This window comes from Sus scrofa, chromosome 14 (genome assembly GCF_054392235.1).
Source record: "Sus scrofa isolate SSC_HxYL_T2T_F1_AM1 chromosome 14, Sscrofa_HxYL_maternal_Yorkshire_Landrace_v2.0, whole genome shotgun sequence".
In the NCBI taxonomy this organism is placed as follows: domain Eukaryota; kingdom Metazoa; phylum Chordata; class Mammalia; order Artiodactyla; family Suidae; genus Sus; species Sus scrofa.
In genome coordinates, this window is record NC_139396.1 from 80,214,291 (window position 1) to 80,241,097 (window position 26,807).

The 26,807-nt window shown below is 45.3% G+C and overlaps 1 protein-coding gene across 1 annotated transcript in view; it reads left to right on the forward strand.

Moving 5' to 3' along the window:
- Positions 1–26,807, forward strand: part of SIPA1L2 (signal induced proliferation associated 1 like 2) — a 117,998-nt gene that overhangs the window by 48,086 nt on the left and 43,105 nt on the right. The window contains exon 2 of the mRNA XM_084997483.1: positions 5,139–5,181. Coding sequence (XP_084853609.1) covers positions 5,139–5,181 — 43 coding nt within the window. The remainder of the gene's footprint in view (positions 1–5,138; positions 5,182–26,807) is intronic.

Genomic DNA, 26,807 nt, shown 5'->3' on the forward strand with positions numbered 1-26,807 from the left:
GGGACCCCTCTCAGAGACCAGAGGGGCCCTGTTTGTGTGTATGTGTGTGTGACTATATACAACTGTTTGAGACCGTCAAGCCCGATTATGGGTGCTGGTGAGTGGTCGCCGGTGTTGAATGCTGGGCGTTGACAGGTTCTCTGGTTTCCAAAATGCACTTGCTGGAGGAGGTGACATAATCTGAAGTTCAGGTACAGAAACCCCTGCGATTCAGACGCCTCTCCAGGTATGATTGGCCCTTTGAGTCTGGCACTGGGTGCTATTCCCATGTAAGGTGCTTTTGGGATGGGTGAGGTCTGGGTTCGGGTTCTTGGCCTGATGCTGATGGACAGGGTGTGACTGTGACTTGGGAATTTGAGAATGGAGCTCCTTGGGCCTGGGGGCCTGGCCATGGGCAGAGGCAGGACCACCGTGCACATGGCCTGAGGTTGCAGGTGCAGGAACTGAAATGAGTACTTCCGGCTTTGCCCTCTCCAAGACATCTCATTGTTTAGAAAGGAATGTTCACTTTTAAGATAAGACCCAAGGACAAAAATTGGCCTTTCTCTAGGGCTGACTTGCCGTCCCTGGGTCCTAGCAGGTCTAACCCTAATAGTTGAGAAAGAAGGAGTGGTTTTGAGCTGTATGGGATGTTTTTACTCTTCTCAGTGAAAACAAGAGATTTGCCTTCACTTTCTCAGAACTCTATGACACTGGGGAGGCAGCTGAAAGACCTGCTGGTTGGGACAAAGGGCCTGACCTCTGTTTCTGCAGATCTGGTTTTCAGGCAGAGAGAGCTTCCTGTTGAGGTAGGGGGACCCCTGAGCAGAGCTGGGGGAGGGGGTTAGAGGGCACGTGCCCTTATCCTTGGGGACAGCTCTGATCTGCAGCTTGGGAAGCCTACTCTGCAGAAAGCACACTCTCTTCTTTTTTTTTCCCTCCAAAGCCCAAACAAGGCAAAAGACAATAGCCAGTTGCCTCATAGAAACCACCTGCTTGGTAGGAAATGAAGCAAAACTCTGGAGTCCCCACTGCCACTCGGAGGATCTGTGGTTTCCTTTCCTGTGGGTAAACAAAAGCAGAGGGTTAAGAGAAGGGGCACTGATTGTTGACAGGATGTTTATTGTATCGAAGGAAGGAAAAGTGCCCTTTACAGAGCTGTGTTCATTGTGTGCCTTGGGGGGGGGGTATTGCCACATCATTTAAGGGGCCTTTGCTGGAGAAGAGAAGTTAACCACAAAATATTTAGACTATTAATCAGTGGGATTCTGGAGTTCCTGTGCTGGAGCAGCAGTAATGAACCTGACTAGTATTCACGAAGACTCAGGTTTAATCCCTGGCTTTGCTCAGTGGGTTACGGATCCTGCGTTGCTGTGAGCTGTGGTGTAGGTTGCAGACATGGCTCAGATCCTGCGTTGCTGTGGCTGCGGTGTAGGGCGGCAGCTGCAGCTCCGATTAGACCGCTAGCCTGGGAACCTCCATATGCTGTGGGTGTGGCCCTAAAAGGACAAAAGACAAAAAAAAAAAAAAAAAAAAGACAAATGTGGCTCAGATCCTGCATTGCTGTGGCCGTGGCAAAGGCCGGCGCCTGCAGCTCTGATTCAACCCCTAGCCTGGGAACTTCCCTATGCTGCCAGTTTGGCCTTAAAAAGACAAACAAACAAAAAACCAAACAAAAAGAAAAATTGCTAGGATTCAATTGGACTATTTAATAAGTAGGATTTTTAAAGATTTCTTTCGTAAACTAAAGTGGAGGGTTTTATAGGAGATCAGCATAAAAAAAGAGAAAAGAGAGCCTCTTTAGAGAAAAATAAATCGCTAAAACTTTGAAAAATAATGATACGTAGTGGACTTGGATTTCTTTTTTAATTGTACAAGGTCATGCTTTGTGTGCAAGAAACATTTATCATTTATAGTGTGGTTATGTCTGAAATGTGGGCTGCCCCTGGGTGCTTCTTGGTATGTGGAGTACTGTGCCTGGGTCCTTGGCGTATGTGTGGCCGGGTAAGGCCAGCCTCCTTGACCAGCTCCCGGCACAGGAGCCAGTAACTCGGAGGTGGTCAGTGGACACTTGCTGAGTGGATTGATCCTTGGGTGGATTTAATAAACTCAGTGAAGACTGAAACCATTACATACCCATTCGTCTATTCTTGTCTGACCACTTAATGTTAGGAAAACTTCTCAATACATACTTGCACGTGGGGTTGTGTATTTGTGTGTGTGTGTGTTAAAATATCTATAACATGCATTTTACCATTTTAACCATTTTTAAGTGTACACTTGAGTCCATTAAGTTACATTCACATTGTTGTGCAGTCGTTATCACCAGCCGTCTCTGGAGCATTGTCGTCTTCCCAGACAGAAACTCTACCCATTAAACACCAACTTCCAGGGTTCCTTGGTGGTTCAGTGAGTTAAAGATCCCACAGTGTCACTGCTGTGGCAGGAACTTCTGCATGTCAGGGTATGGCCAACAAAAAAATCTGAAGCAAAAACACCGCTAACTCTCCATTCCCCTCCCCCAGCCCCTGGTGACCACAACCACCCTTCTACTTTCTTTTTTTGTCTTTTTGCCATTTCTTGGGCCGCTCCTGTGGCATATGGAAGTTCCCAGGCTAGGGGTTGAATCGGAGCTGCAGCTGCCCGCCTTTGCCACGGCCACAGCAACGCGGGATCCGAGCCACATCTGCAACCTACACCACAGCTCACAGCAACGCCAGATCCTTAAACCAGTGATCGAGGCCAGGGATCGAACCTGTGTCTTCCTGGATACTAGTCAGGTTCATTAACTTCTGAGCCATGACAGGAACTCACCACCTTTCTACTTTCTATGAATTTGACTCCTCTGGGGACCTCACAGAAGTGGATCATCCAGTATTTGTCCTTTGGTGATTGGCTCATTTCACTTAACGTCATGTCTTCAAGATTCATCCACATCTTAGTATGTGTCCCAAGTCCCTTCCTTTAAGAGGCCGAGTAATACTCTGCCATGTGGATAATCCACAATCTGACAGACACTTAGGTTGGTTTTAACCTTTCAGCTATTGTGAATAATGCTGCTGTGAACAGGGGGTGCACGTGTCTGAGTCCCTGCTTTCAGTTCTTTTGAGTATCTGTCCAGAAGTGGAATTGCTGGGTCACATGGTAATTCTGTTTTTTTGTTTGTTTGTTTGTTTTTGTTTGAGGAACTCACCATACCATGCTTTAATTTTTTTTTTTTTTTTTTGGTCCTTTTATCTTTTCCAGGGCTGCATCTGAGGCATATGGAGGTGCCCAGGCTAGGGGTCTGATCAGAGCTGTCGCCACCGGCCTATACCACAGCCACAGCAATGCCGGATCCTTTTCCCACTGAATGAGGCCAGGGATCGAAACCGAAACCTCATGGCTCCTAATCGGATTCCTTAACCACTGAGCCACGATGGGAACTCCTGGTGCTTTAAGTTAAAAAAAAAAAATTTTTTTTAAATTTTATGGCTGCACCTGCAGCATGTGAAAGTTCCCAGGTCAGGGATTGAATCAGAGCCATAGCTGTGATATATGTTAAAGCTGCATCAATGCCAGATTCTTTAACCCACTGCACCAGGTTGGCAATCAAACCTGAATCTCCACAGCCACCTGAGCTGCTGCAGTTAGATCCTTAACCCACTGCACCACAGCAGGAACTGCACCATGCTCTAGATTTTTGAGCCTAGAATTGGCTGCGTTGGCTGCACAATTGATGTCAGTGAGAACGTCTTTCCCCTCCTTTCTCCCAATACATAGTCTTTTTTTTTTTTTTTTAAGGGCTGCACCCTCGGCAGGCACATGGGAGTTCCCAGGCTAGGGGCTAGAATTGAGCTGCAGCTGCTGGCCTACACTGTAGCCACAGCAACACTAGATCCGAGCCTCATATGTGACTTACACCATAGTTCATGGCAAGGCCGGATCCTTAACTCACTGAGCGAGACCAGGAATCGAACCCACATCCTCATGGATGCGAGTCAGGCGTGTTACTGTTGAGCCATAATGGGAACTCCCCCCTGCATATAATCTTAAATTCAGCTACAATTGAAGGACTAATAAGAGTCCCTCTTCACCTGCTGTTTCAGTGCTTCATAAAAATTGAGACATTGGCAGAGAAGCTGGGTTTCTGACGCCAAGGCCAGTTATAGCTTTCTTGGAAGGGGACCCTATCATTTATCAGGGACACTGTTAGGACTGTGCAGAGACAAGAGGTGTAACTGGGTGGGGAAGGCTTTGTGTCTTTGTGTCAGTGGCATTTCATCCAGGCTCTGCACTCACATCGTTACATCTTGAGTCCATGCAATGTCATGGAAGAGAGGGGTCCCGGCTACTTCGCCCTGGTTGAGTTTGCAGAAATTCTCATGAGTCCTGTTTCCAAAAATGATGGAGTAAAAGGCCATGTTCTTAGGACCCAGGCTCCCTTGAGTTCACACCCTGCTCTTTGTAATTTGCTAATTCACTTTGGGCAAGTAACCAATCCTTTGACCCCTGGTCTCCACATCCAGGTGTGTGTGTGTGGGGCAGAAAGCCTAGGTTTTTCTTTTTTTGAAGATGATACAACTTTGGAAATGATGTATTCAGTAGGGCGCATGGTACATAGTGCTGAGTACATCATACTGGCCATCACTGTTCAAAGCAGATGCAGGGTAGAAGAAGTTAGGCCCAAAAGAGACGTCTGGAGCAGCAGAGCTCAAAATTTTGGTCTTAGACCTCCTTCACCCTTAAAAATTTCTGAGGATCTCAAGGAGCTGTTGCCTCATTAGTTTCTCTCTGCTGATGCTTATAATATTAGAACTCAAATTGAGAAGTTTTAAAATACTGATTACTTCATTTGAAATGGCAATAAGCCCTGTGCGTTTTATCATAAAACCATGTATTATGAAAATCATCCTCTTCCAAAACAAAAGAAATTAGTGAGCAGGATGGCCGTGTTTTATTTTACGTTTTTGCCAATCTCTAGTATAAGAGGATCAGCTAGAACCCCTTCTTTGTAGTGTGATGTGTTACTGATGCTTGGTATCCTGGTGAAGATGGCTGTGACCCGGGCCCCCTGAGAGAGTCATGGGAAGCCCTGGGGAGTCCTTGGACCAAGCTCTGTAAACTGCTGAGCAGGAGTTTTCTTGGAGCCTGAACTGGGTCTCTTTCTTCTCTTGCAGGGTTTTGCTGTGGCTGTGCCAGCGGGAGCCTGCAGCCCCCCAGGTAAGCCTGCCAGGGAGGCTGGACCTGCAAAGCCCCCTCACCCCCGCCACTGCCTTGATTGGGCTTGTGTGTCCCGTGAGTGGGTTTGTAAAAGGATTGTATCCATTCCGCTTGGCTTATGGGTGTGTGACTCAGAGCGGACAATGGTGAGCATGGCTTTAAGAAGCCCGTTTGGACTTGGAGTTGCCAAGTTGGGGGCTTCGGGAGGAGTCACTGGCAAGTGCCTGAGGGCACCCCTTAGTGTGTTTAAGAGGGTATGGTTTTACAGATTGGGTTGTATCTCTGTACCTGAGTGTCCCTTAGGCAAAAGGGACAGTGTGAGTTTAATGGTGGGTAAAGGGCTGCTGTCCTGGTGGAGGCCTGTGACCTGGCGTGTACAGAGGCTGGGGAGAGGGTGGGAGGTGATGGGGGTGGGTCAAGGAGGACCAGGGCTTTCCACAGCAGGCCCAGCTGACTCTGCCTGGGCCAGAGGGTCCCCTAGATGCTGCCCTCAGACGTTGTGTAAAGACAGAGCCCCACCTCTCCTTCCTCATGTGTGCCCACCGATGTGACATGGTGTTCTCTGGGGGGTTTGTGAAGGAGCCATGAGAAGCAACTGCCCCCGGCATGTTTGGTCCCTGGCCCTGGATTATCATAAGTGGATTACCATCCTCCTCTCTCAGTCTGTTTGTACACAGACACAGTCACACACACACACACACACACACACACACACACACACACACACACAGAGTTTTCGTCTATACTCTTTAAGGATGAGTAACGTTATCACAGCCCTTTACCCTCCAAGTACTTCTATTTCCGAAAAATAGAGATATTCACTTAGTTTAAAATAAGTTAAAAATAAGTGCAGTGGTCAACTTCAGATAAATTCGTACTGATTCGTTACTTTTACCTAATCTGTTCTTTGTATGTCAGTGTTGTCATCTGATGCAAAGTGTCCCCCTCACACAGGTCCAGTTTAGGGTCAGGTTCTGCATTTAGTTGTCATGCCTCGTGATCACCTGTATTTCTATAAGCCTTTGCCGTTTCTGCATGCTCGTGCATTTTGAAGTCTGTGGTCTGAGAGCCTGCATTCAAAACTGTTTTTAGGTGTACAGGCATTTAAGTGGTGGCAAAGTATTACTGGAGGAGGGGAGCTATCCATCACATGTGTTCTTATCACAAATGATTAAAATATTTATCATTCCATGAGTCTATCCGTCTGTCTGTCTATCTACACGTTGAATGGGGAGATTGTGAAACCTTTTGCAGGAAAGGGAGGAGTGAGTATCAAAAAAACCATAGTAGAGATTCTCCACCTGAAAAGACTGTTCCCTCTTATAAGTGGCTCAGAAGACTTGGCTAAGGTGCTGATGAAAGCACAGGAGCCCAGTGAATCCTGATGGGGGAGTGAGAATAGAGGGAGATACAAAAACAAGCAAACAAATAAACCAAACCAAAACAAAACAAAACAAAACAGAAGTTCCCCAGTGGTGCAGTGGGCTAAGGATCTGGCATTGTCACTACCGTGGCTGGGGCCACTGCTGTGGTGCTGGTTTGATCCCTGGCCTGGGAACTTTTGCATGCCATAGGCATGGCTGAAAAAAAAACCAAAACAACCAAAAGAATAGAGGGAAATAATTTACATTTATGCACAGGAAACAGAAGGTATTACCTAGGTTGGTTTTTGTTTTTAATTTAATCTTATTGCAGTATAGTTGATTTACAATGTGGTATTAGTGTTAGGTGTACAGCAAAGTGCATCTTGGTTGGTTTTAAGGAAAGGCCCTTGCTTTGTACAGTTGGCCTTGTCCCTACTGGTTCCCTGCAGAAGCCAGTGATGAGTTCATTCTGACACTAGCCTCCAGCCCACAGAGGGGGGGCACCCCTCGCTGCCTGACCACAGCTCTGAGCATCCTGCATCCCTTTTCTGTGCTCTTCCTACCTGGGGGTAGTGGCTGCTGCCTGGAATGAACACTTGCTAGGTTTTCTCTAGTGTGTACAGCAACCAACCTAGAGCGTATGGTCTCCAGGTTGATTTCTTTATGATTAATTTTGATGGGTGATGATATGGGTTTACTATAGAATATACGACCACGTAACCATTTGTGATGTGTGCCCATGATGTAATTTTAAGCATTTGGTCAAAAATTACATGCTTTAAGAGTTCCCATTGTGGCTCAGTGGTAATGAATCTGACTAGTATCCTTGAGGATGAGGGTTTGATCCCTGGCCTCACTCAGTGGGTTAAGGATCTGGTGTTGCAGTGAACTGTGGTGTAGGTTACAGACTCAGCTCAGAACTTGTGTTACTGTGGCTATGGTGTAGGCTGGCAGCTGCAGCTATAATTGGACCCTTGGCCTGGGAACTTCCATATGCTACAGGTGCAACCCTAAGAAGCAAAAACAAACCAAAACTTTAGTTTTAAGATTTATAGATGTATTCAGTTCAGACAATACAGAAATATATAAGGTAGAGCATTAATCTGCCCTAAAATCTCACCTGCCAAAGGCAATCACTATTTTTGGCCACACCCATGGCATGTGGAAGTTCCCAGGCCAGGGATCGAACCCATGCCACAGCAGTGACCCGAGCCACTACAGTGACAACACTGGAGCCTTATCCTGCTGAGCCACCAGGGAACTCTGTGCTTATTCTGTTTAATGATGAATTGTTTGTCATTGTTTAGATAGACGATAATTTATTTTACTAATCCCTGTTGAAGGACATCGAGGTGCTTGTAGTATTTGGCTGTCCTTAACAAAATGTTTATATATAGGCTCGTACAACTCTTTCTTTAGGGTAAATTCCTGGACGAAAGCGAACACACTTAAAATTTCTGTGGCGTTGCCAGTTTGCCCTCCAGATAGTTTGTGCTCATGTATGATTCCGCCAGTGATCCATGAGTGAGTCTTCGGCCTCCACCCACAGTGTGCATCTCCACATTTTATTTGTTTCTGATTTTAATGGAAAAACGACAACCTTGCTTTAATATTTATGTTCTTTTTTTTAAATGAATGCTGAAGGTAAACACCTTTACATATTTATTGGCTGCTTGTATTTCATTGGCCCACTTATCTTTTGAATTAGTACATGTACTGATTTTGTAAAAAATGTCTTTATTCTGGATATTAGTTCTTTGTCACATGAATCAAATAGTGTGGGTTTTTTTTTTTTTTTTTTGCCAATTCTTAGTTTTCTTCTCTTCCTTCCCTCCCTCCCTTCCTTCCTTCCATTAATGATGTGGACCCAGTTAAAAAATCCTCAATTGAAAACCCTCTTAGGGTTCTCTTTTTTTTTTTTTTTTTTTTTTTTTTTTTTTTTTTTGGTCTTTTTTTGCTATTTCTTTGGGCCGCTCCCGCGGCATATGGAGGTTCCCAGGCTAGGGGTCCAATCGGAGCTGTAGCTGCCAGCCTACGCCAGAGGCACAGCAACGCGGGATCCGAGCCGCGTCTGCAACCTACACCACAGCTCACGGCAACGCCAACGCCGGATCGTTAACCCACTGAGCAAGGGCAGGGACCGAACCCGCAACCTCATGGTTTCTAGTCGGATTCGTTAACCACTGCGCCATGACGGGAACTCCCAGGGTTCTCTTAACATGGGTTATAGTTATACCCCAATTCAAGGCAACCTCACAAATCTGCACAACAATCTGTTGCTTAAAAAAATATGAATAGAGTTCATTTGCTTTGGTTCTTTTATTTTCTCTTTCGAAAGGCCCTTTATTCTCATAGACATTGATATGTAATGAGAACATCATCATTTATCAGTTCTGTCACAGCATCAGAACTGAGGAGATGCTGTTACTGGCTTGATTCTGACTTGTTGCATGACCCGGTAGAGATGGAGTTGATCATTTCATGTCCTCGTTTTCCCACTGATGTCATTAGGAGTTATTTCATGAACCTTCATCCAGGCTTAGAAGCTTATTCATCAGTGGATTAGAAGATCGTTCTGTGGGATAAGGCAATTATTATCATTAGGGGATTACTAAGGAAAATTTGGGCTGAGCCCTAAGTTCTTAGTCTTCTGAAGATGAATACAATTTTCCAAGACAGCTGGTACCATAGCATCGTAGTGGGGTACGTTTCCGCCTTCAGATTTCTGGTAAGGATTTTTAACTCCTTAGTCGTCTTCTTAACCCAAAGCTGCTGTTTCGGTGCCTTGGGGACCTTGTTCCTCCTCTCTCTGCCCTCAGTTTCCCCTTCAAGCTTCTTCTTTTCTGGAATGAAAATAAGTATTGTTGGGGTGGTGCTGGGTGGGCTTCCTTGTGATCCTGTCCTTTTTCCTTTTTGGCCTATTTTGTTAAGGCCAGTAGAGTTCTTAGGACTCTCATGGACCTCTGGCGGGGCCATTCTTTATCTTCGTTTACTTAAAATGTTCTCAGCCTGATAAGTTTCTCATGGTCCTGCCCAAGTTTCTGAAGAAACGTCATTGTTTATAAATGAGATCTCTCTCCTAGGGGAACCATTGCTTGCTTACAACAGCCTGGTGCCCTGTGCCATCAGGATCCGGATGTCAGGCATGTGTTCCAACTGTGAAGGGGCCTGGGTGTTGGGAAATGCATCAGCCTGTATGTAAAACATTGAAGGGATCTCGCATCTCCTCCCTAAGTTTTTTTTTTTTTTTTTTTTTTTAATAGCCACCCCAAGGCCTGTGGAGCTCCTTGGCTTGGAATCGGTTCCGAGCCACAGTTGTGACTTATGCCGAAGCTGCAATAATGCTGGATCCTTAACCCACTGTGCTGGGCAGGGGATCAAACCTGCGTCCCAGTGTTGCAGAGACTCAGCCAATCCTGTTGTGCCACAGCAGGAACTCCCTTTTTCTTCTTCTTCTTCTTCTTTTTTTTTTTTTTGTCTTTTTGCTGTTTCTTGGGCCGCTCCCGCGGCATATGGAGGTTCCCAGGCTAGGGGTCTAATCGGAGCTGTAGCCACCGGCCCACGCCAGAGCCACAGCAACGTGGGATCCGAGCCACGTCTGCAACCCACACCACAGCTCACGGCAACGCCGGATCGTTAACCCACTGAGCAAGGGCAGGGACCGAACCCCCAACCTCATGGTTCTTGGTCGGATTCGTTAACCACCGCGCCACGACGGGAACTCCTTTTTTTTTTTTCTGCTTGTATTCATGGAAGTTAAAACTGGGTTAACGTTTTTCAGATTATGTTTAAAAACATTTCATGGCATATCACACTATGAGCCAGATTTAGAAAGGTTTAGCCACCTCAGGCCGACAGTCTTAAGATTGGAAGACCTCAAGGGAAGGAGACGGGGGCTCTCCTGTTCTCTGTGTCCTGGTGGTGATCTGGCTTCAGTAAATGTTTTTTCAGGTAATTTCTGTAAGTGGAGTGCTCTGTTAGGCGCCAAGGGAAACACGATGATTAAAATGCAGCCCTTTCCCTTCGAGGGTTTATAATCTAGCGGGGAAGAGAAAAAGTCCATGCAAGTAGCCCTAATAGAAGGTTCAAGTGCTGTAATGATCAAATCCTAGTAAGCCTAGTGCTGAGATGACCCTGAATCTCCATGCCCTCCAGGATGCCATAGGCACTTCATATACCCATTTCACTGGGTAAATGAATGCATTTGAACATGTGCATTTTGGTGTACTTTATTCATAGCAAAAAAAAAGATGTGTAGAAAGAGGTGATTTCTGGGATTTCTTATGGCCCCAGAGGTCTGAGAATCTGGTGAGGTCACCAAGGGTTTAGGGCAAGCTGGGCAGATTCCATCACATAAAGACACCCTTTCTGCTTGTGTGTTGGGGGCAGTCCTGCTGGTTCCTCCCCACAAGCCTGGGCGAAGTCTATTTTCTGCTTCCCCTGAAGCCATCACTTGAACAAAGTAGGATTTGGCCCTAAATTCAATAGGACTAGCACCCTGGTTTCTCGTGGATTGATTCACGCTGTCAGATTTAAAAAACAAAACCCGACCTGCTTTGCACTTGGAATTGTTTTTCCTTTTTTTTTTTTTTTTTTTTTTTCGGTCGCCCCACAGCATATGGAGTTCTGGAGTTAGGGGTCAGATCTGGCCTGCAGTGGCAACCTATGCACCAGGTGCAGCAACGCTGGATCCTTTAACCCATTGTGTGGGGCTGGGGATCGAACCTGCATTCTGGCTCTGAAGAGACGCCACTGCTGATCTCATTGCATCACAGCAGCAACTCTGGCGTTGTTTCTCTTAATGGGCAAAGTGAAATACATGTGTCTTGATAACTAGGAGTTTCTTTCTTTTAATTCTCTTTTTCCAATTTCTGTGCTTACCATAAGGTTCAAGCTGGTTAAATACCTGACGGTGTGCGCTCTGCTGACTGTAAAGCAAAGGATTTTCCCCCCAAATGTAATCCTGATCAGTCACAATCTGAGTGGATGTGGCAGACACTTAGTCTCCTTTGTGATATATTTTCAGGCCCTCTCCTATGCTCCTAATAATTTTGACCGTACGTTACTGTAGCTTTATTTGCTTACTATTTACAAGGTGGTAGGTGGTATTTAGTGCCTCACCCATCTCTGTTAATCTCCCAACAGTGGTTTAAAGTAGGTATTATCATTCCCCTCATAGAAATAAGGGAACTGAGACCAAGGGAGCTTGAAAGGTTTGCTCAAGGTCACAGAAATGGTCTGTCTGGACTCCAGTGGCCGGGCCCCTGGGGCAGGGGTTTCAGGAGCAGCTGAGTCCTCCCTTTAGTCGCATCTGACAGAGCTGTCCAGATGTGAACTTATTTTCTGTGGGCAGATGCAGGAAGAACAAAGAGTTGGTACAACTACATTGATAACACAGCTGTATGTTGATCACCCATAAAGATAAACACACTGATACTCTGTAAAACCAAACGGAGCCCTGGCGGCACTTTGAGGATGTGTGCTGCAATGAGAAGGTGTGTTCTGACACCCAAGTGAATGCTGAGTGGACCACCCATCTGTGGCCTGAGGTCCCGTGAAATTATCAAGCCGCTCAAGACATGCTTGTGCCTAAGGGTTATGGACGCTGGCTCTTTGACAGCTTTGCTGACTCTTTAGTGGCGTCTTAGTTGCAATGATAATTCTGCATGATTTCTGAACAGTGAATGTGACCAATATGAAAGTCAGAGTATTAGGGATTATCGTTGTGAAATGTTTAAAATGCCCCGCCAGACACTGTGTAAGCCTTCTCCAGTGTTACTATTATTGTCTGGAAAACACTCACACTTCTATGCTATGAAGAGGCGATCCTGGGAGTTCCTGTTGCGGCTCAGTGGGTTAAGAACCCAACATAGTGTCTGTGAGGATGCAGGTTCCATCCCTGGACTTGCTCAGTGGATTAAGAACCCGGCATTGCCGTGAGCTGCGGTGTAGGTTGAAGACGCAGCTCAGATCCTGTGTTGCTGTGGCTGGCAGCTGCAGGTCCGATTCAGCCCCTAGCCTGGGAATCTCCATATGCCACAGGAGTGGTCTTAAAAAAAAAAAAAGGAAAAAAAAAACCCAAGTCCCCAAACATGATCCTGTGAATTCCTTTAATGACAAGCTGCTCACACCCGTCTTCGTTCAGGAACCTGAGAGCCAGCACGGCTTTCTCAGAGAACACACTGTAGTTTTGTGAGTTTTCTTTCCTGTGCTTGTTTTTAATCCAACACTTTTCTTCAGAGGAAATATCAGTGGGTGCTTTCAAAAAGGGAGCATTCAATGAGAAACAATGGATCGTGTTAACATTTTCATTCGGTTGTTGTTTTTTCCTTGATAAAAGCAACTTTCCTTGGTCATTAGCAGATGCCTGCTGGAAGCTGACAAATAATGGACCTGTTGCCCTTGGAGAGTCCCTTCTGCCTCTGTTTCTGTGACTGGGAAGGTTGTAGGCTTAAGGTCCTCTGGTCTGTTCCCTTCACAGCTGAGGCACCCGAGGAGTCCCAGCTGGCAGCCTTCCCTTCTAGGAGATGGTTTTCATAGAGAGGCATAGTCTACCTGTTTGGTGAAATGTGCCAGTTTTTTCTACTCAATAACCTGCTAACAGATATGAACACATTTGTAAGATCAGAGTCTTCGATTCCCTCTTGCTCTCAGTGTAGTGATGGTAGCAGCTGTAAGTCAGGGGCACTTCCTGTTCCAAGCTGCTCTTCCCTTTGGCAGGAACAGCTCCTGGGCGGTCTCCCGCCCTGTGATGCTGCCACTCCCGAGGACGGAGGCGCCCCAGGGATTTGGGAAGTGGGTCCTGAGCTGCCCCGCCTGGCTTCCACATAGTCACAGAGAAAAACGTCCGGCAAATGGGTTTGGTGGAAACAGCATGATTCAGCAGCAGGAACAGGAAAGAACCTCTGCGTTAAAGTTGGACCATGACACAGTGTGCCATCCAGGTTGTCAGATTACTAACCTAATGCCACCTTGGGCGATTTACTTCATCTCTTATGTGTCACTCTTTGGCTAATGGCAAAATACAGGTGATAATCTCTCTGAAGATTTTCTTCTGAATTCAGGGAGGCAGTGCTTGTTACAACTGATTCTAGCTACTGAATTTGTTTCCTTTTGATTTTATCTGATAAGTCCACTGAAGTCTGGTTTTTTTTGTTTGTTTGTTTTGTTGTTGTTTTTTTTGTCTTTTTTTTTTTTTTTTTTTTTTTTTGCCTTGTCTAGGGTGGCTTCCTGCAGCATATGGAGGTTACCAGCCAGGGGTCTAATTGGAGCTGTAGCCGCTGGCCTATGCCAGAGCCACAGCAGCGCGGGGTCCGAGCTGCATCTGTGACCTACACCACAGCTCACGGCCATGCCGGCTCCTTAACCCACTGAGCAAGGCCAGGGATTGAACCCACAACCTCGTGGTTCCTAGTCGGATTCGTTAACCACTTTACCACGACGGGAACTCCACTGAAGTCTGTTTGTAAAGCACAGTTATTTATGTCGCCATCTCAGCTTTATCTCCCCATAATAAAAATCCATGGTAGAATCTCCCTTTCAATAAATATATTGAGAAAAAGAAGGAAAATGCAAATGCTAAATTAAAATTTGGGGATCAAGGCATATTAAAATTTAGGTTGTAGAGAGTTCCTGTTGTGGCTTAGTCAGTTAAGAACCTGACTAGTATCCATGAGGATGTGGGTTCGATTCCTGGCCTCGCTCACTGGGTTAAGGATTCAGTGTTGCCACAAGCTGTGGCGAAGGCACAGATGCAGCTCGGATCCAGTGTTGCTGTGGCTGTGGTGTAGGCTGGCAGCTATAGCTCTGATTTGACCCCTAGCCTGAGAACTTCCATATGCCACAGGTGTGGCCCTAAAGAGCAAAAAAAAAAATAATAATAAAAATAAATTAAAAAATTGGGGTTTTAGTTTTTCAGCTTCTTACAATCTTATCTTTTTTGGTAACTGCCTGTTGCAACTTGATTTGTATTCCATCCAGTGGTGGTTTCTAGAAGAGTAGCATCTATGGCCTCTTGGGGGCCCATCCTTTGCAGGCTTTGTCCCTGGTGCTTACCCCTGCATCCTCTTGCATGCTAGTTGGGTTCTTCATCTGCTTAGCCACACGGGAACTCCAAGATATTTAAAACTGATCCCAAAAAACTACGTTGGAAACTAAATTTCTGACACCTCAGTTTTCAAAACTTTCCCTAAGTAATTCTGCTACACCCTGAAGGCTGGGAACTGTTTGCGTGTCAGGCAGCTGTGAACCTAGCCTAGTCAACAATGACTATAATGTAATCATCACCTTTGTGTCTGTGTCAGTGGGACCTCAGGTCTCCTAAAGGTGGCAGTGAACCCTTGAGAAATGTGTGACTCAGCTGCCACCCCCCTTCCCCAACCTCCCATTAGGGCGGTTGGGTAAATTGGTTGGCTGTGTGTTCAGACAAGATGAAGAATCCAGGGGCTTCTGTACCGCCTGTGAATACATCTTGATGTTCTTTCCACTCCTTTGTTTATTCTTTGGAAGTTGAGTGTGTAGGAATGGTTCCTCAGTCTGATCTGCCTGCGGAAATGTGCTATTTTTAGGCAGGAACCCTCACAATAGGTTTATAAAAAGGCCATTGAACCTTTTGAGGCTGCTGGATTTTGTCTGACAGGGGCTGGGTTACAAGTAGGCTCTCCCACCTCCCAGTTCAGGCATGTAGGATTGGTTTGTTTCTTCTTTAGAAAGCATCTGAATAGTTTGGCAATACAGTGGTTTGGCAGTGTGACAGGTGAAGCCAGATGTCTGCATAGCGCCCCTCCGAAGTCCTAGCTCTCCAGACACCTACAGCTTCGCAGGTGTTGGGTTGGGTTGCTAATTTTTATTTCTTCTCCTTTTCCTTTAAAATGTGCTAAAATATGCGTAGTGAGTAGTGCTGGGGGTGGTGGGGAGTGAACACAAGAAGCATTTTCTTGTGCTTGAGTGTCTGCCCTCTGTCTAAAAAGATGCCTTTTCCTCCACGGAGGAGATCCCCGTGCTTGTTTCGCAAGTGAATCAACAGTGAAAGCCAGTCCTGCTGTTATTTTAAATTCTTTTTTAAAATGGCAACCAGACTTTACTGGGTTCTAATCCGTCCTTAGAAATCTGCGTCCAATCATTAAGAGGCAGAAACATGAATTACTAGTTGTTGCAATGGAAAAAAAAAAATTGCTCATTGTAAAATAATGTGATGCTCTTAATGTGTCCACATAATAGATTGGATTTTTTTTTTTTATGGTTCTTTCCTTCAGTTACTGTATCTCCCTCCATTAAAATGCTATAACAGGCTGTGGACTAGAGTTTCTACTAGATAGCTTTGACTTTTTAAAAAGATTTTATTGAAGTATAGTTGATTTACGACATTGTGTTAATTTCTGCTGTACAGCAAAGTGATTCAGTTATATATATACACACATCCCTTACCGTATAAGTTATCAGAGAATATTGGGTAGAGTTCTCTGTGCTATATGGCAGGTCCCTGTTGAGCATCCATTCTATATACCTCAGTGTGCACAGGCCAATCTCAAACCCCCAATTCATCCCTCCCACCTACCCTTACCCTTTGGTAACCATAGGTTTATTTTCTAAGTCTATGAGTCCGCTTCTGTTTTTGTAAATATGTTCAAATGAATATTGTTTTTTTTAAGATGCCACATATAAGTTCGATCATATGATGTTTGTCTTTCTGCACTTTACTGCACTTAGTACGATAATCTCAAGGTCCATCCATGTTGCTGCAAATGGCATTATTGCATTCTTTATGGCTGAGTAATATTCCATTGCATGTGTGGACCACATCTTCTTTGTTCGTTTGTCGGTGGACATTTAGGTTGTTTCCATACCTTGGAAGTGTCTCCTACACTGTTGATGGGGATGTAAATTGGTATACAACCACTTTGGAGAACACTATGGAGGTTCCTCAAAAAACTGAAAATAAAACTACCATAGGAATCAGCAGTCCCACTCCTGTACATCTCTCTGAGGAAAACCATAATTCTATAAGAAACATGGGAATTCCCTTTGTGACTCAGCAGGTTGCAAACCCGACTAGTATCCTTGAGGATGTGGGTTCAATCCCTGGCCTAGCTCAGTGGATTGGAGATCCAACGTTGCCACGAGCTGTGATGTAGGCAGGCATCTCCCATTAGACCCCTAGCCCGGGAACATCCATGTGCCACAGGCGCCTCACTGAAAAGCAAAAAACAAGCAAACGGAGAAAAAGCAAACCATAAAAGATACATGCACCCCAGTGTTCATTGCAGCACTATTTAGATTAGCAGAGATAGCTTTGCCTTTTTAAAGTACATATCATTCCCAAGCTAATTTTCAGTCAGGCAATATGGTAGTGAAGATTCCCCTCCCCAGTGCTTGGTGAGAGGTAGATTCTAGGTTATCTGTGATGACATGCAGGATTAATAGGTATGCCATTCATTCCTTTCTGTTGCTGTTCCAAATGTGTGATTTTTCTTGGCGTTCAAACGGTGTCGCTACATCAGGACAGGCCTAGCTTGTCTTGTTGAGGGGAACATTTTGGTCTTGCCAACTGCATTCAGACCGTTTCCCCCATTTCTTCTCAACGGGATTTCTCTAGGGTCTTAACCCCTCTGGACCTCCTCAGGGAGTCAGTTCTGATCCACACAATGAATTCCTGGTATTGCTGTGTTTATTCTGTGAGAGCCCCAGAAAGAGGCTGGAGCAGTGGGGACTTGACAGTGGCTGGCTTTCTGGCCCCGGAGGAGCTTAGTGGTTTCCAAACCTGCAAGTCCAGTCTCCTGAGGCCTTTGTCAAACTCTCCATTCCCAGGCCCACTTTTTAGGGCCACAGGTGTGACCTCTGGAGGTTCCCAGGCTAGGGATCCAACTGGAGCTACAGCTGCCGGCCACAGCCACAGCCACAGCAACGGCAGGTCCAAGCTGCATCTGTGACCTACACCACACTCACGGCAACACGGGATCCTTAAGCCACTGATTGAGGCCAGGGTTCTAACCCACATCTGCATGGATACTAGTCGGATTTGTTTCCACTGCACCACAATGGGAACTCCTTTTTTTTTTTTAAACCCTAATTACGTTTCTTGGCTGTCGGTATAGGACTGGCCAAGATATAATTCTGTCCTGAGCTAATGCTTTCGTGGGCCCTGAAAGTGCAGCAATTCTTTGTATGATAGAGATAACAGATGAGACAGGGATAAAAAGTCAAGAAATGAATCAGGGGGGTACCAACAAGTGAACATTTATTTCCGGACTGATTTGCAGACATAGAGGTTTTACCCTCCCTGAATCACAAAACTTTTATGCCCCGATGGACAGATACAGTCATTTTATCTTTGAATCAAATTAGCCTTTGGTAGAAACATTGTCACTCTGACAAGAGAACAGTTTTTTGGTGGTTTTTTTTTTTTTTTTTTTTTTTTTGGGGGGCCATACACTCAGCATATGGAGGTTCCCAAGCTAAGGATTGAATTGGAGCTATAGCTGCCGGCCTACACCACAGCCACAGCAACACAGAATCTGAACTGTGTCTGCGATCCACACCACAACTCACAGCAACGCCAGATCCTTAACCCAGTGAGCGCGGCCAGGGATTGAACCTGCATCTTCATGGATCCCAGTCGGGTTCATTAACCACTGAGCCACGAAGGGAGCTCCTAGAACAGTTTCTTGATTTAAAGTGATATATATGGATCTTTACTGATTAATCAAATGATATTTATATTCATCTCGAAAGGCTTCTTTGCTTTTATAGGGGTATCCTCATTATAAATATGCATGCTCCACCTATTTGGGTAGAAAGTAGGAAATAAAATCACCCTAAGTGTCAAAACCAAAGATAGAAACTGGTAACATTTTCAGAGAATTTTCTTCATCTTTTCTTTGAAGGAATAGGGGTGTCCATGTGTGGTTGTATTCTATTGTTGTGAACATGCTGCTTGTAAATTTCAGTGTATTTTTATTTGAGCGTTCCACATGGCACAGCTCATTGTTTCATGGTCTTTATCAACAGTATTTTTTGCTAGGACATCTATCGTATTTATTTTACAGAACCTGGCACTGTTGTCTCAAGGACACAGACCTGGGCAGAGAGGGGTTGCGCTTGTCAGCAGTGTGGTTCCCAGGCTCTATGGCTTTGGAGCTCAGACTACTGTCTCTGTGTTGTATCCAGCAGAGCTGACTGAGTTTATATTATGATTTGCATGTATCAAGACCCTCCCTTCTATATGAAGATGTGGAGGAAAATTTATGGAACAAGAGGCCGGTGCCCAGTGGTTGTGCTCTGCCTAGAGAAATCCTTTCCTTAGCTGTGCTGGTTTCCAGATTTCCAGAATCCCTTGGGCTGCAGGGTGGAAGCTGGCTCTGGCTCCCTGTGAGGCTTAGATGGCTGACATCTGGTGCTTGGGTGAATCCAGACACTCCCCCCACTGCATCCTGGTGATCACCCACCCACTGGTGGGACGAGAACTTTAAGAGTGTGGGGTGCACCTATCAAGGGAATTTATATATCATGGTAGCCTTGGGCTGGCTTTGGCAAATTTAGGTTTTTTTTTTTTTTTTTTTTTCTCCTGGCCACACCTGCGGTGTATGGAACTGTCCAGGCTAGGGATCGAATCCAAATGACCTAGGCTGCAGCTGCAGCATCGAAGGATCATTAAAACCCACTGTACTGAGCTGGAGATTGAATCAACACCTCCACAGTGACAAGCTGACTCCTCAACCCACTGCATCACAGCGAGAACTCCTGAAAATTCAGTTTTTGTTTTTATTTTTTTTTAGGGGCGAACCCAAGGCATATTTATGTTCTCAGGCTAGGGGTTGAATCGGAGCTGCAGCTGAGGCTGCACCACAGCCACAGCAATGTGAGATCTGAGGTAACATCTGTTACCTACACAACAGCTCATGACAATGCTGGATCCTTAACCCACGGAGGGAGATCAGGGATCGAACCTGAGTCTTCATGGATACTAGTTGGGTTCATTACCACTGAGCCATGACAGGAACTCCTAAAAATTCAGTTTTGCAGCAATTAGCCTCAGCCCTGCCAAGGCAGTATTGCTTTAGTCTTGGTAAAGCCAAACTATTTCCATGATGATTCTACCCTGAGAGGTTAAGGTTTGTTGTACCTTAGGACAGTGAATCTTGCTAAGGAAATTGTCTGTTTAGTGCAAACTGCTGTTGACCAAAAGAGAAGACCCTCAGTTAAATGTCATGTGCACAGTGTGGCGGTTTGAGGAGAACGTGTGTGAATATGAAGGAGGCTTGTGTGGGTTATAGTCATTATTTGGCGTTCAGGTGGAGAAAAGAATTTTATTTTATTTTATTTTTATTTATTTATTTATTTTTTGTCTTTTTGCCATTTCTTTGGCCACACCCGCGGCATATGGAGATTCCCAGGCTAGGGGTTGAATCGGAGCTGTAGCCACCGGCCTACACCAGAGCCACAGCAACGCGGAATCCGAGCCGCGTCTGCAACCTACACCACAGCTCACAGCAATGCGGGATCCTTAACCCGCTGAGCAAGGCCAGGGATCGAACCTAGCCTTGGGATGGTTCCTAGTCGGATTCGTTAACCACTGAGCCACGATGGGAACTCCGAGAAAAGAATTTTTTTTCAGCGTGCTGAGAGTGGATCCACCTCTTGGACCCATAATCGCATTCGCCAGGCTAGGTAATACCAAGCATGCCTGTTGAGTAACTTACAAATAAGTATGACCACACACGAATATTGACACAAATAAAGATGATCACCATGGGGCCCTGGATGCTGAGTCTTCTCAGCCAGCAGGTCCACTGCCTGCAGGTGGGCAGAGGTTGGAAGGTTGCTGGTGCATTTGCAGGGGAAATGGGAGGTTGGCGAATTGAGCCATCGCTGGATCAGGGCAGGGACAGCAAGGAGGAAACACCGCGTCTAGTGGCCAAGCGTCCTTTGTCCCTGATCTGCAGCCTTTGCTACCAGATTCTCCCTTCTCTGTGTCCCCACTCCCTGACCAAAACTCTTTCTTTAATTATATTTCATCATTAATTCAGGTTTTACCAGTCACATTTTACAGGCCTCAAGGCCTCTCGCTCTTCAAAATTTGACTGGGGGGGGGGGGCGTGAGTGGGGGGATGGGTGATGGGTGATGGTTCCCCCTGTTTCTCAGTTCTCTGGGAAGAGTTTGCTGCAAGGTGAAAACCCACAGCAGCTGGTTTCCAGGTAGGGTTCTGTTTGAACAATGCTGTTAGGACTTGTCACTTTTTCCAGTAGGGCTGTGCCTTTGTTTTGGCTTACTTTCCCTACCAGCATGGCTTTGTTGATGTGGATATAAGAATTTATATAAAAACATTCTGCCTAAGTGTTGTATTTTATTTTTTTGCTTATTTGTTTATTTTTAGGGCTGCACCTGCAGCATATGGAAATTCCCAGGCTAGGTGTGGATTGGAGCTGCAGCTGCTGGCCTACACCACAGCCACAACAACTTGGGATCCGAGCCTCGTCTGCAGCCTACCCCACAGCTTATGGCAGTGGGCAGTGCCGATCCTTAACCCACTGAGCGAGGCCAGGGATTGAACTGTCATCTTCATGGATAGTAGTCGGGTTCGTTACTGCTGAGCTGCTGAGCCACAACGGGAACTCCTGTCTAAGTGTTTTAAATGTGTCATTTCTTTGTCTACTGGTCACGCAGCTGTTGATATTGTGCTGGTGCAGGGAGTTTGGCCTGCTGACACTCTTCTGCCCTGGGCTGCCTGGCAATGTTTCATTTAGCTGACTTGTTCGTTGACTTGTTTGTTTTTGTTTTGCATTTTCCTGTGCCAATTACCTTGTTAGGTGGGGTGAGAGAACCCAAGGGTTGAATAGCTCTCTCTGCTCTCAAGGTTCTTTGTCTAGTGGGACAGATGAGCATGAAAATAAATAATGATCATGTTGGGTGATGTTTGTCAGCATGCAGAGCCGGTGAAAGCCACCATGACCCCGAGGTGGTGACAAGACACAGAAGACTCGCTGGCTGGAAAGAAAATGTTCCTGGAGCATTTCAGGAGGTCCATAGTGCTGCGGCTTGGGCTCACAAGGGCTCAGAGGTGGAGAAGGGACATTCTGGTTGAAGTACCTGTCTAGTAGGGCCTCGTATCTGGGGGTCGGGAGGGTAAATGGCATGCATGTTGAAGAAACACACAAGAAAATGTTTGCAGGGGTTCCTGTTGTGGCTCAGCAGGTTAAGAACATGGCTAGTATCCATGAGGATGCGGGTTCGATTCCTGGCCTCACTCAGTGGGTTAAGGATCTGGCATTGCAATGAGCTGTGGTGTAGGTCACAGATTTGGCTTGGATGCCGTATCTGGCTGTGGCTGTGGCTGGCAGCTGAAGCTCTGACTCAACCCCTAGCCCGGGAACTTCCATGTGCCGCAGGTGCAGCTATAAAAAGGAAAAAGACAAAATTTCTAGGCCCTTAGCTAGAATGAAATGCCTACCCCTGAAGTGTATGGCTTCCACCACTGAGTAGCTAACTAAACTCTTTGAGCCCCTTGGCTCACATTTAATAGGGATACCCATAACTGCGAGGTTGGATGTCTTACCTCAAGCAGAATGCGCTGCGCCCTCCCATTCACCCTGAATGCCTCCTGCTTCTGTTCCACAGACACCTCCACCCACACCTCCTGTGGGTTTGAGAGGCACTGACAACGCTAGCCTCTCACCTCCCCCCTGCCCCTTTATTTTATTGTGCTATCCTCTCTCATATTTGCTGATGGAGCACAGGTGAAAATCTACCTTTGTTGGGAGTAGAGTTTTCTCTCCATTCTTGCCTGCTGTCCCAGAGCGGTTACGAACAGCGCTGGCTTATGTCTCTCTTGGCCGTTCGGATCTCCTCTCTTCTCTTGAGATTTGGTATCTGGGTCTAAAAAATTGAAATGAAATGAACTCATTTTTAAAAAGGTATACTTTTGGAGTTCCCTGGTGGCTCAGCAGGTTGAGGACCTGGCATTGTCACTCCAACAGTGCAGGGTAATTGTGGATTCCATCTCTGGCCCAGGAACTTCTACATGCTTTGAGTGTGGCCAAAAACAAAAACAAAAAAAGTATACTTTTAACTTTCTCTGGGTTAATCATCTTATCTGCTGTCTTGCAGACCTAAGCCCGACTCCAGTGTTCATTACCTTGGAGCCCTTCTTCTTCTTTCTTTTTAAACTGTTTGTAGAAGAGAGGATAAGATGGCTAGTTTTACAAAGCAAACATCAAGTGCAATTGTTTTTTTTTGCCTGGCCTGTCAGGATTGATCTGTGGGGCCACACCTGCAGCATCTGGAAGTTCCTAGGCTAGGGGTCCAATTGGGGCTGCAGCTGCCGGCCTACACCACAGCCACAGCAATGCAGGATCCGAGCCCTGTCTGTGACCTACACCATAGCTCATGGCAATGCTGGATTCTTGTCCCACTGAGCAAGGCCAGGGATCGAACCCGCAAACTCATGGATACTAGTTGGGTTTGTTACTACTAAATGGCTTTTTGGTACGGGTTTGTAACTTAGCACCACTGTAATAAGAACTAAATCTTTAAAATTTCATTTCTTTAAAATTTGATAATTGCTTTATGACCCAACATACAGTCTGTCTTGGTAAATATTCATTGTATAGGACAAATTTTTTTTTCGTTGGCTACAGTTGTTAGATGCGGTGTAATATGTGTATCTGTTATATCAGTTTGGTTTCTTTTTAAATCGTTATCATTACTTTTTTTGTTTATTTGCTCTTATTCAGAGAAAAGTTTGTTAAAAGGTCCCAAAACAATTGTAAGTTTGTCTGTTTCTCTATACAGTTTGTCATTTTTTGTTTTATATATTTCAAACCTTTTATTATGATGAAATGTTCTTCAGTATTGCATTTTGCCTTATAGTGTACTTTATCTAGTGTTACAACAGATTACACTAGCTTTCAGATGCTAAATGTTTGCATCTATCTTTTCCCATTCTTTTACTTTCAATTTTTTTTATTATTATTATTATTTTTTTTATTTTCCCACTGTACAGCAAGGGGGTCAGGTTATCCTTACATGTATACATTGCAATTACAGTTTTTCCCCCACTCTTTCTTCTGTTGCAACATGAGTATCTAGACATAGTTCTCAATGCTATTCAGCAGGATCTCCTTGTAAATCTATTCTAGGTCAATTTTTATTTATACAAGTTGTAAGTCTCTTGGAAGAAGCTTATGCTCTTTTACAAAAACTGGTCTGACCATGTTTATGTTTTAATTGAAACATTTAGTAAATTTACTTTTCTTATACTTAATGATATATTTGAGGTTAAATTGATGTTTGTAAGAAATGATTTCCAGTTATCAAAAAAAAAAAAAAAAAGATTGCTCCACTGAAGAGAGGCAAGAGAAATTTCTGATTCCAGTATTAAATGGCATCTGCCTTTTGGGTTATGTCTGCTTTAAGCAGCAGTAGCAGCCCTTACCTCCAGTGAAAACCTGGGGCCCCAACAGCTGAAGTCGTCGTGGGGGGAGCTGGAGGATCTGGGGCTGCCAGCACAGCCCTTGGATGATGGATGCTCGGGTTAGTTTGTTTGTCCCTCTGTCGGTTTCTCAAACAGGCAGAGGCATCAGCTTTACCCATAGTCTATACATGAAACATCTTTGAACAGCAGCTCAGTGGCCCCTGAATTCCTGAGGCCCATAGTTCACGCTGGATACTTGTGTTATCTCTGGCTGGAATGCCACGTCCAAGGAATCCTGCGTTCACTGTTCGGGGGCTGTCACCAAGTGTAGGTGCTCCTTGAACTGTTGACAATCCTCTGCGTCAACTTCGGCTCGACTTTGCTTTAAAGTGTTGTTCAAGGACATCGTGGTGGCTCCCAGGTTGCCAGGGAAGGAAGCAACTTGGTAGCTGATGCCCTTGTGAGCTGATGCCCTTGTGATGGGTGGATGCGGCCACCCCCTCCACCCCACCCAATTCCCCCCCACCCCGCTCTCCCCCCATAGTGTTCTCTAATGGAGAATTCACAGAATGGCTTGGTTTAGGCATTTGTGTGTGTGCTTTCTAGGACTGAGAATGTAGTCTGCTGTCTCCTGCTGTTCTGTCCTTTTCATCCTTTCATTTATTTGGAATTTCCAAAGACCCCATGAGCTAGTTGGTTCTTTTTTGAATCTGCCGATTCTCTGTGAAGCTGATGTCATGGTCTAGACCTTCACCCTTACATATGCTAATTATCGGATCACATTGGCAGTTGGGGGCTTTGTCAGGGGGTGTTGAGAAAGATGGATTATACAGGGGCCCTCTGCTCTGTCTTGCACTTGGCGATGTTTCGGTGAGAGCCTGTATAAGGCCGAGCAGGTTCTGTGTCTGTGGCTCTAGATGAGTCTGTCTTCAGGACTTAGGAGGAGAAGTGGGGTGTCCGTGGTCATCCAGAGGGGGTGTTATGTTGGGGGGGGGTCTTTTGATTCTCTTGTGTCAGGTTAGTGTTAGGTGACACCTGTTGCCATGGATCTGGTTACTTCCAGACTTGCCTCCACAAATACATATTTCCTACTCTGACCTGAATACCCTGGAGGTGAATTGTTGAGTTTTAAACACTTTTCTATGTAAATGTGGGGAAACACAACTGCAAGACAAATATGTTTCACCTGGTGATTTCCTTGGTTTGATGCAAATATGCCCTGTTTCCTTAGTACTGCTAAGATGTGCTTTGCCATTTAGAGCTAGACTTTCGCTGATGTTGGTATTGTATCTCATTTTCAAGTAAAAGCCTCGGCCCAAATGGACTAATTAATGTGCATCAATTTGTAAATGCAATTTCGGGTTTAACTTATTTGCTTTTCCTCCTCAGGCAGTTATGAAAAGGATGCAAGCCAAATACATCCATCATAGGGGAGAAAAGGGGACACTTGATTTTTGCTAATTACAGATGCACACGTATGCTGTGCGAACCCACTCACTTAGACATTCATTGTGGGAAATTATTTCCCTATTGTTATTTTAATAAAAATAATTGAACCTCTTTTTAGCCTGTTAGATAAAATTAAACTGACAAACTCCGTGGAATGCCTGGGAACAGCGTCCAGCTTGCCACGACAGCTGCAAGGCCAGGGCGTGCACCAAACACGGCTGGATACAGATCACATTTCTAGAAAGAAAACATCCCTGCATGTGCTGTAGTGTCAAGATATATCTGCATTACATAAATAGCGTAATCTGGTAAAAATAAGTGATCGTTGCAGTACCCATCATGGCTCAGTGAAAAAAATTCTGACTAGTATCCATGAGGATGCAGGTTCAATCCCTGGCTTCCATCAGTGGGTTAAGAATCCGGCATTGTGAGCTGTGGTGTAGGTTGCAGATTCGACTTGGATCTGGCATTGCTGTGGCTGTGGCGTAAGCCAGCAACTACAGCTCCAATTTGACTCCTAGCCTGGGAACCTCCATGTGCCTCAGGTGAGGCCCTAAAAAGACAAAAAGAAAAATAAGTGATTGTTTAATTCTTCAGGAGGCCAGTGTTCTTGCAAAAGCCAGCTGAAGGGAGATCTCATGGGTACCCAAGGAAGCATAGAGGGACTTGATTGTGGGGCAGCATGGTGGAAGGGGTTTTCCTGTTGAAGTCTTTGGTCTTTGAGAGGTTGGAGTAAATTTGTTAAAAATAGAACTTCAGAGGTAAATCTTCTATTTCATAATTGCTGCTTTTCACCCCACCCCTTTCTGGCTCTTTTCCTCCTTCACACTGGAACATCTTTGTTCTGTTATGGAAGTTGCAGTCTTGCCACTGATGTTTTGTATCTTACATCTAACTTTGAGGTCTTGCCTCTTTTTCCTTCTTTCCGACTTTTTCTGACCACTGCATTTACATAATTTTAGCACTTGTTAATGTCTGTTGCTCAAAGGCACAGACAGGAGATCAAAGTAGGAATTTAAAATAGAAAGCATCCATTTTGGTCCTCCATAAGTATTCTGTTGGGAAAAAAAATACATATTCTCTTAGAGAAGAAACCGAAAGTGACATTATGAGATTTGTCTGTTCATCTTGCCTCCTTGGGTGGATTGTCTGCTTCCTCAAGCCAGAGCTCTGGCCTTGAGTCTCTTTCACCACTTGCTACAGGGCCTGGCTGCTTAGTAAATGCTTCCTGAACGCCTGGATGCAAGAAGGAAGAGGCGCTAGCAGATGCTTGTCTGTTTTTTTTTAAGGGCCACTCCCATGGCATATGGAAGTTCCCAGGCTAGGGGTCGAATAGGAGCTGCAGCTGCAGGCCTATGCCACAGCCACAGCAATGCAGGATCCTAGCCGCACCTGCAACCTACAT